Source organism: Arachis hypogaea, chromosome 11 (genome assembly GCF_003086295.3).
Source record: "Arachis hypogaea cultivar Tifrunner chromosome 11, arahy.Tifrunner.gnm2.J5K5, whole genome shotgun sequence".
Taxonomy (NCBI): Eukaryota; Viridiplantae; Streptophyta; class Magnoliopsida; order Fabales; family Fabaceae; genus Arachis; species Arachis hypogaea.
Genome location: NC_092046.1, coordinates 9631723 through 9642262, shown reverse-complemented (window position 1 = coordinate 9642262; position 10540 = coordinate 9631723). Strand labels below are relative to the sequence as shown.

General features: G+C 33.1%; 1 protein-coding gene across 8 annotated transcripts; it reads right to left on the bottom strand.

The window, feature by feature from the left end:
* Nucleotides 1-2377: 2377 nt before the first annotated feature.
* LOC112720186 (heterogeneous nuclear ribonucleoprotein 1) lies at nt 2378-6894 on the bottom strand. 8 transcript variants are annotated; one of them, XR_011867246.1, is made up of 6 exons: nt 6511-6894; nt 6251-6375; nt 5644-5865; nt 3820-5023; nt 3156-3270; nt 2378-3065 (listed from the first exon to the last, which is right to left on the bottom strand). XR_011867246.1 is itself a non-coding variant. In XM_025771036.3 (5 exons), the coding sequence occupies exons 3-5, from the start codon at nt 5863-5865 to the stop codon at nt 3052-3054; spliced, it is 1440 nt and encodes a 479-aa protein (XP_025626821.1). In that variant the 5' UTR covers nt 5866-5870; nt 6251-6375; nt 6511-6894; the 3' UTR covers nt 2378-3051. The 8 variants fall into 8 exon arrangements, 4 of the variants coding, with proteins under 4 accessions (XP_025626821.1, XP_025626822.1, XP_025626819.1 ...); XR_011867245.1 differs by having other exon boundaries at nt 5644-5870; nt 6511-6864; XR_003162074.3 differs by lacking the exon at nt 6251-6375 and having other exon boundaries at nt 5644-5870; nt 6511-6865.
* Between the last annotated feature and the right edge of the window lie 3646 nt (nt 6895-10540).

Here is a 10540-nt window from a genome sequence, read left to right as displayed (position 1 = left end):
TTATATGAGCACTACTCTAGTAGTTGTGAGAGAGATGATTATCTATAGACTAATAAGAGTCATATTTTTCAAAATTAAGGACTTAAATTGATCATTTTTAAAAAATTAAGGATCAAAATAACTTATTAAATGAATTGTTCATATCATGGTTAGCTGAACCTAATAAAAGGTATTTAGATTCAAGATCATTTTAAAGGCTACGCGAGTTGACCTACCCGACCTACTTGGAGCATAGGTACTACAACCCGTACTCAATTCAATTTGTGCGACAAGCAATAATTTGTCACTTCACTACTTTAGATGTTATCTACAGATTAGCCATTACTTTTGTTGAAGAAGAAATCACTCACTACTACAAGAGAAAAGATTTAGAAGTGGTGACCAAATCATCACTCACCTCTATAAATATCCTATCAAATTTAGGTATTTTTCAATTTCAATTTTCATAAGCCTACATAAGACTTTTACTGACTTAAGTATCGAAATCACTTACTACAGATACCCTCCACCGCCGATTTGGATCTAACACGGAGATATTTATAGTACCTTTGTCACCACCTCTGATTTCTTTTTTTTAAGACTAAAACACCTTTCAATTCGTTTCAAGTACATTTTAAAATATGAACTTTAAAGACTAAAATAGACATCATCTTTTTTTTTGTATTTATCTTAAATTGTTAATGTAAGTAATAAGTTCACTTATAAATGAGAAATTCATGGTTATATTATACAAAATTACATTTAATAAAAAGATAAAGTTGCATAATATATATTCTATAATTCTTGCATAAAAAAAGTTTGGTTTATCTTTTGTATTATAAAAAATTATATACTTAATAATGACCAAAACATGGTACAAATATAATTTCTCATAGATAAATATGTGCTTCTTTAGCCAATCTATTCAGACGGGTACTTCTCTATAAATGCATCTAACCTCAATTTCATTGCTTATCTAACACTCAGAGAAGAACATCTGAAAATAGAATACTTATGTTGGAAACAACTCAATCTTCTCTTATTAAAACTATAAGTTAAAACTTCTTTCTTTTAACTATTAATCTTGAATAATAATAATAATAATAATAATAATAATAATAATAATAATAATAATAATAATAATAATAATAATAATAATAAATCATCTTGACAAATACCATTGCTAAAACAATTCAATTAGAGAAAATCACCGAACATTTTTTTTTTTCGGACACGACCGAGCATTAATTTCAAAACCATTTTCGTATGACCATTTTCAGGTATAAGTGAAACCAAACAGATTACAACAAAACCGAGGTTTGAAAATAGAAAGCATTTTTGGACTTAGCTGATGCTTTTCCATAAGAAACCAAACATAGGCCAATACAATTTTACCAAAAAGTTTTTTTTTCCCCTTTTTTCCCAAAAAATAAAAGCAAATGAAATTGTAACGATAATGTCCAAAATTCAGATGAAGATAGAAGCAGAAGACAAATAGCAATCCATTTAGGGATAAGAAAAAAGCTTGACCACACATAACTTTCAGTAGAAGATCCAAATCTGAATTCTTATTTGAAAGGATAGAATCCCACGAAAGTAACAACCACCAAAGATCAATAACCATAAAAGTTGCATCTCATAATAAGCATAAGCTCCACAAATATAAAATTTTACTATTTTTGAACCATACCATATTTCTCCAACCTATCAACATCAGATTCAATTAATCACTATATATATTATTCTTTTTGCGTCTGTGTTGGAAAATAACCAGAATGAATTACCAGAATTACCCATGAAATATTATATCATGAAGAAAATTGCTCACCAAAGGATGCCACTGATAAAATTAATATTAAAAAAAATAGAAAAATTGGCACTAAGGACTTGATTTGTTTCTCTATACTAAAAAATGAACGTTTTTGTCAGTGTGACATGATCTTTCAAGAGTAATTTTGTAGCAAGATGATTTTTTTGTGAGTAATTTCGATATTTTACTCAACAATTATGCTTTGTATATAAAAAAATCTGCTGCCGATATATAATACACATTAAAAATGAGTTAAACAACACATGTATTTATACACAAATACATAATAACTGATTTAGTGATTGATTTTTGGTGTGCACATAATATTTTTTATTACTCTAACAACCAAACAAGATACAACCATGCTAAGGATACACCAAAAATTATCCACCAAATTAACAACAGGTATAAAATATATGTTAAAATATAAAATAAATATAAAAAATGAGTTAAACAACACATATATTTATATATAAATACATTGGTATCGATTTGGAGGGTATGCATATAACATTTTTTAACAGAATATAGACAGAAGTCAGAACTTTGATTCAAAAAATAGACTGAAGTTACATAACTCTAAAAAAATTAATAAACTGTTCATAAACTTTAATTATTTGATTGGGATCCCATAAAGGCAAATCCCACTCATGTTTTCACACTTGATAAAATCAAACTGCACCTCAACTTACAATTTGATCTCAGAATTACATATTCCAGACAAAAAAAAAAAAAGGAAGAAAGAAAAAAGTTGGTGACAAGAACAAACACCTTTGTGCCAGGCATTACAATGGCAAAAAGAAAAAAGAAAGAAATTCAAAAAAATTAATAATCCTCTATAATTAAACAAACTAACAAGGGGAGAAGGCGTCTCTGCCAAGACGCAATAGTACACTATTGCAACAAATCTTCTTGAGTATATATCCCGCAATCTGATTTTACACCTCAATCAAATTCCAAGAAAGGAACCCTAGTTCTTGAAAAATATAATCCACAAAAAGAAGAACAAAAAGGGAGGGGAAAAAAGCAACCGATCGAAAAGGAACCGGAAACCATACACAAAATCACTTGTAACTGCTTTCTGTGTTTTTCGAATATGTATACTTCAAAACAAAAGAACACCTTTCTCTCTTGTTATATATATATATATATATGACTGATGCAGATTTTCTCTCATTATGAATTCACAAATACCTCATTTTAATTCTCTGACCAGTTTGCTTGATCTACTGTTACTGTAACATAACCAAATATCATATCTCCTAAGCAGCAATTCCTGAAACAAAGATAAACATAGCAGATGTTTAGCAACTGCCGAAATAAAATGATTCGAAAATTCTATATAGGTTATTGAACAAGCTTATACTTTTAAATGTTTTTTTTTTTGGATTTCCCATGGTATCCCCTAGACCAATAAGCCAAGGACTGATCCACTGCATATCTGAGCTCCATTTAAGGGTTTGCTGCTGGCTAATGGGTTGCTGCATGCACAAAGCGGGATTCGAACTCTCGATACTTGGTTAAACAGATTAATAAGCTAACCACTAGGTCAACGCAAATTAGTTGCTTATACTTTTAATTAGCTAAGCATCAGTCATCCACATTCAACATCAGATTGTGTGGTCTATGTCTGAATTTAAGCATTTTTCAAGTTGATATAGCTTAGAATTAAACATCGAATTACGACATGAATTTAAAAGGAAGCGATCTAGAAACCTAAGCATTTGGATCGACGCATGGAATAAATTCTACCTATGTATGCATATGTACAAGAAGGTGCAAGCAATAAATTCTACTCTGGATTGATATTAACAGTTCTGAGAAAGCTATCAAGAGTTTATCGAAAATCAGAATGAAGCTATGCATTGTCTAAAATTCAGCAACCAAGAATACTCGGTATATGCAAGTTATCAACTTGGTGATATTTAGCTTAAAGACATCTATGCAGAAAAGAAGTCCATCTTCTCAATTATAAAATATCTACCACCCGATATTTTTTCAGATATAAGAATGAAGGAAAAGATGTTTACCTCTATTAGATTGTCTACTTGTAACATTGTAGCTTCCAATATAACCCTCAGAAGTCTTTACAGGGTCGTCTGAAGCAATAACACCAAGACCATAACCAAAAGAGCCAGAACCATCCATCTCAGAAGAAGCGGTTCGCCAAGCAGAGTCATTGTAAACTGAACCACTGCCAGTTCGGTATAAATCCCCATAGGATCCTTCAAAACTACCAGTTGATGCAGCGAATGTAGAGGATGGAGTCATACCCGTACCACTGTTTCTTCCATACCCTCCCCCACCTAACCCAAAGCCGGATTCTCCACCTTCATAAACATTATTCCCCGTAGCATAGCCCGAAGCAGCTCCTCCGGCTTGGGATGGAATAGATGGACCCCAATTAGCACCACTATTTCCAATTGAAACACCAAAGCTCCCACTTCCAGATCCCAAGAAAGAACCAGGACTGACTGCGTTATTAGCGTTATTCAGGACTCCATTTCCCCAGACATTTCGAGAAGGTGAGTTCATAATAGAGTCGCTTCTGCTATTTCCCCCACTATAGCCTATAGGAGTGGTGTATCTGCTCGAGTTTCCACTGTAGAAAGGACTAAATATTCGACCGTATCCTATATTGCTCCCGTAACTAGAAGTTCCTCCATAGCTTGGGCTCAATCCTGACTCAAGATTCACTCCCATTCCATAAGCAGTGTTGCCGAATGGAGTAAACCCGCTTCTACCACTAGTAAGAGGACTAAACCTACCATCCATCCTGACGCCATATCCTCCTATTGGACTCATACTATAACCCTGAGCGTAGTTGTTTAGATAGCTACTGGCCCTATTTATACCATAGTTATATCCTATCAATGGACTTCGGCTGGGGCCAGGGGATAGCTCTTTCGGAACTGCTCTCTTGACTTCGACCAACTTTCCATTCAGTTCATGAAAAGTTTTATAAAGAACTCGATCCACAGCTTCTTCCGAATCAAATGTGATGAAGCCAAAACCTCTTGGCCTTTGAGTATTGTGATCATACATTACTACAACATCAGTAATTGTACCGAACTGATCAAAATACTTCTTGAAATCGCTTTCTGTGATAGTTGATGGCAAACCTCCAACAAAGATCTTTTTCGTGCGCCCAGGACCAGGAGAGGCATTTGCACTACCGGACTGTCTATTTATGGACTGCTGATCATCCCTAGGAACAGCTTTCTTTGCTTCAACCTGAAATTTAACCGAATATCAACAAAACATTTTCCGTTTCATATTCTGCTAAACTAAACAGGATCAAGTGTGATCTAATGTACATAAATTCAAGAACAACCAACTCTTGTTCCACTAGGTGGGACAACTAATGGATCAGGCGACACCATAACCCTGCTAACTTATCATCCTAAACATCCCCCTAATAACCACATGATGGGAGAATTGATTTTTTTTTTTTTTTTGGGATTCCAAGACGTTGATTGTATTTATTGATACTTCTGGTCACGTTGGAGAGGCTTGAACTCGAGACATCTGAGGGGGAGGGGGATCAAATACCACTTGAGCTACAACTCATTGGCGTATTTACTTTTTATCATCATATAGTGATTAGTAGGATGTTTAGGAGAATTTTTAGGATGCACTATCATTGCTCATTATGTTAGAAAGTACATAATCAACCCAATAGAGCCGAATCGATGCAAGATTTCATTCATTGGCAAAGTAGAAAATCTAAAGAGTAAGGACACAATGATCTCTATCAAAATCACAAGTTTAGAAAGGGTTAAATCAATTGAAGGCCACAAACACACAGTAGCAACACAATGCCAAGCATTTATATCTACAATTAAGCAACTCACCGTGCGGCCATCGATTATGTGCTTATCCACAATGACTCTCTCAGCAACAGCAGGATCAGCAAAGACAACAAAGCCGAAACCACGAGCACGACCAGTGGTGCGATCTCTCATGATCACAGCCTCTATAACCTCCCCATATTTTCCAAAATATTCCTTGAGACGTTCCTCATCGGTGTCCCAAGATATCCCTCCAATGAAGAGTTTGCCAAGATCCGATTCCATCTGTTCTGATATCAAACAACCAGTTAAACCATCAATCACCAATTTTCTATACTTTCTATATCGAGATTGAAGAGAATTCAATCAATTTGAGTCAAAAGTTAATGCCAAACCAAAAACACCAAAATCAAAAGCACTAAAAACTTAACGAAAACCGAAATTCAATAATCATTTCTAAATCATTCAATGAGGGAGAAAATTCAAGTCTAGGAATCAATCTAATCGAATGGTTTTGAAGATTAACAAGCACTCAAGCTCAATCTGCATAAAAATTCAATCTTTTTTCCTCCATCAACAAGTGCAAGAGCAAAGGCAAAAGCAAAACCGATCATAAATGTAGATGAAGAAGAATCTGCGAAGAATAAAAAAATCACACAAAAAGACACACCTTAACTTAAAAATTCAGACAGAACCCAGTTTGATGCTTCGATCAGATACGAAGTGGGTTTTTGTCAAATTCGATCTAACAGCATCGGATCTTCCGAGTATCAGTCAAAAACCAAACTTTGTTATCTAATCTCAGAACCCCACAAAATAAAAAACCAGATCAGAGATGAAAATTTTCAGAAAGCTTCTTATTAGATCAAGGGACGACAAAAAAAATAACATAATCGAGAAAACCCAGATGAGAAAAAAATAAAAATTTACCATTTAAGGATGAAGATATAGGAAGAATCATGGGCATGAGAATTTCTTCTTTTTTTTTCTTTTTTTTTTTTTGTTTTGGTTCTTTAAAATTTTCAATAAGAGGAAGAAAATCTGGGAATGAAAACAGAGGATGTGTTTATCATCCCCACTCTCGCTCTCTCTATTTATATATATCTCTCTCTTGCTTTTTTATCTCTTCTTCTTGGTAATTCCACTGTCTTAATTTAAAGGAAAAGAAAAGGAATTTGTAGCTAACAATAACATGGTGAGGGACAAATATTTTTATATTTATTTATAAATAGAGAGAGAGATTGCTATGGAGATCCTCTGGTGTAAGAAATATTTCGTTTGGAGGAGGCAAGAGATGACAACAAAGGTTGATTTATTTGTTTTTCTTTTTTCTTTTTTCTTTTATTTTTTTAGAAAATATCTAAATTATTGTTCATAATAGGTGGATTAAGAAAATGGAAAAATAATTTTTCAATAATTTGGGTTTGCTTAATTGGATTATATGTCTTTTTATTTTATTTTTTGAAAAATGGAAAAACAATTTTTACAAGGCTTGTGTAGTAAGACTCTTGTTGAAAATGTTGTATTTGACTTAATTTGATAAGAAATGGTTTTATCAAATACAATCAAGTCTTCTTATATATCTCTTTCTTTTTTTCAATTAATTTTTATGTTAATAACTAATAAGTTATTGGATTAACTTAAATAAATTTGATTATTAAAATAATTTGATCATGTAGTATCGATTAAAAAAATATATGCACACAAAAAATTAATTATTATATATTTATATATAAATATATATTTTTTAATTTATTTTTAAACGTATATTTTATATTTTAATATATATTCTATATCATATAATTAATTTATTGACTGATTTTTTATATATATATAATATGATTGATAATTAAATTATATTTTTTTAGTTTTTTATTTAATTTTTTAATTCGATAAATTTATCATAAATTTAAATTTTATTTAAGAGTTTGTTAGTGATTAATAAATTATAATATATACAAAGAAAAATTTAAACTCTTAATATTTATTTAACTATATTAATAAAATAATCATTCAAACAATCTAAATTAGTTATAATTAAATTATATTTAAATAGACGGTAATTTCAATTTATATTTTTCTTTGAGTTAAAAATAATAAATTCTTATGCACATGCAACCAAGGAAATTCCATTAGTATTTGTAAGAAGGAAAGTAATAATCTAAAACCAATATATATATAATTATGACATTATCAATAGAGGTTGGATAGCCTAATTTAGTTAGCCTTTTTTCCACACCCATACATCATTACAATTCCAAGCAAACTTCTTATGTTTTTCTAGGTTACTTATAAGTATTAGATATATTTAATAACGAACATATCTTATTCTAAATTAAGATGTATCAACCTTAGCTTTTATTATTACTAAAAACATGTTTTAATATTCTAAACTAAAAAGATAAAACATGATTAAACGGAAACATGGTAGCGCAAGAGAATAGGAAAAGAAAACACCCAAATGAGAGTTTAAGGCATCAGTTTATGGGAGAAAGAGTGATTTTTGACTTACTGAAATTGAGATTAGAAAATTAAGACTTAATATCATATTTGATGTTATTTTAATTTTGAGATACAAAATTTTAATATATGTAATATTTTTAAAAAATAAAAATATAAAAGACTAAGATTTTTAAAGATAAAAATTAAAATTTTATTAATATGTTTTTTTAAATTGTCTTTATTCAAAATTTTATACTCTAAATTCACTTTTTACAATCTCTCATTTATATCCAACACTATTTTTCACAATCTTCTCCTAATTTATTTTGTCTTTCAGACTCTTTTTTTCAATTTTATTCTCTTAATCTCAGTTTCTCTTCTAAATATAGTCTTAGTGAATAGGTGGTCTTAAGATTTCAATTGTTTAACTCAACCTTTTGGTATGAAAGTTATGTATTACGAAAAAAGTGTAATGAAAAATATGCATGTATTTTTGTGAAAATGGCATGGTGGAAGAGATTTTAATCATGTATCATTGGTGCAAGGTGGAGTGAGAGTCCTCATTTCAATATGTCGATTTTGTTTGTTTTTTCATAACTTAGTACATTAAAGACTAATTTATTACGGATCTAAATTTCATTTAATGGTCTATCACTAGTGATTCATCCTGGTATTGGGGTGGCCGAGCTTAGCGATTCCGAGCAAGCAGTCGTCGGAGAGAAAGAGCTATACGTCAGCCTGGAACGAACACCACAGTGAAAATACCTGCAAAAGATACTCCGACGCTCAAGTTAGTGATAATCTCGAGTGAGAGTAATTAAGTAAGTCTGAGAATGGAACCTGAGACCTAACTGAGGATATTAGCTCGGTTTTATAGGAGTTGTTTTTACCCGTTGGTGGATAAGTCCTAGTTTGTAGGTTGGTTATAATATTCAGTTTTGGTGATTAAGTTTGTTTGAGCATGTTTCCTATTTCTTCGAATGTGTGAGGCCGAGCTTATCTGCCTTCGTGCCGAGCTTATCGGGAGCTGACGTGAGGCCGATCTTAGCTGCTCACGTGCCGAGTTTCTTGGGCGGCCGAGGTTTGAGGTAACGTATCATAGCCCCCAAGCTTGCCTTGGTTTGGACAGGACTAAGGCGAGCTTTCGAAAATGATGTCGCAAGCCTCGGTCGCGGAGTTGTTGTCATGTACATTCCTTACATCTGTTTATATAGGCCTTTAAGGTTGCTTAGTTGGAGTTAGTTTCGGGATTCTCCGGGTTTGCCGAAGTTATCCATAAGGATAACGTTTGACTTGTTCGCTGTGGTTCCGAGCTTTACATAGCTCGTACGGATTTTGCGAGTGGTTCGTCCGAACACTAGGGAGGCCGAGCTTAAGCGCTTCCGAGTAAATCGCCAATAAAGGGGAAGAGCTTTACGTCGGCCAATATCAAACACCGCGGCGGGAATACCTGCACAAGATACTCTGACGCTCAAGTCAGTAGTGATTCTCAGTAAATGAGTTTAAAGTAAAGAGTAGAAGATTGAGAGTGATAGAACTTGATCCTAACCGAGGATATTGGCTTGGTTATATAGGAGTTGTTTTTACCCGTTAGTGGATAAGTCCTAGCTTGTAGGTTGGTTATATTATTCTGTTTTGGTGCTATAAACTAGCTGAGCACGTTTCTTATTTTCAATTGGGTGATGCTGTTACTGTCCTGCTCTCGTGCCGAGCTTTTCGGGCGGCTGACGCGGGACCGAGCTTTTTGATTCATGTGCCAAGCTTATCGCGCAACTGAGGATAAGGGTGACGTATCAGCGGGTTATTATTATTTGATTTTGTTTTGTGCTGAGGTACACGTTTGTTATGATAGCCGAGGTATACGTTATGTACCATGAGGCATGGATACGGTCCGAGAATCTCACAGAGAATCATTTTGTGACTTCTTTGAAAAAGTCTTTTTAGGGTTCTCAACAAGTAATCGTTCTCTTTTTGAATTTGCTGCACGTGGCCGAGTTATAGCACATGCGGCCGACTTATACGGATGGATCACGAACTGTTCTGTTTTGAATTTGCAAGTGGTCGAGCTAAAGCTTACGTGGCCGACTTATAAGGATAGATTAGACCTAATCCCCGAATTATAGCTTGTATTCGCCGAGTTATAGTGACCAGATCATAGCCTCCAAGCTTGACCTGTTTATTTTTAAGAGAAGCAGGTTGAGCTTTTGAGGTATAACTCGGCAGGATCTAGAAGAGATGCGGTTGTGTTATAATTCGGAAATATGAGGATTAGCCCCCAAGATCAACCTGATAATCTTGAAAATAAAATTGGACAAGTTTGTCATGGAAAAATGGGTTGCTTATTTCAATATATTTTTGAACAAGCTTATAGATGATTGTTTGTTGGAATGGCGCCGACTTATAGGTGTCGGTTTGCTTTGATTGATTCAAACTTATAATCATCAGTTTGTTTGGATTGATTCCGACTTATAGGTGTCGGTTTGTTTGGATTGATTCCAACTTATAGGTGTTGGCTTGT

Bases quoted from the DNA above. Each gene is read 5' to 3' on its own strand.
- LOC112720186 (XM_025771034.3), bottom strand. From the start codon at position 6,547: ATGCCCATGATTCTTCCTATATCTTCATCCTTAAATG. The intron at 5,871-6,510 runs GTAAATTTTTAT...GTTTGATATCAG, and splicing joins TATATCTTCATCCTTAAATG to AACAGATGGAATCGGATCTT. The intron at 5,024-5,643 runs GTGAGTTGCTTA...GTTAAATTTCAG, and splicing joins ACATAATCGATGGCCGCACG to GTTGAAGCAAAGAAAGCTGT.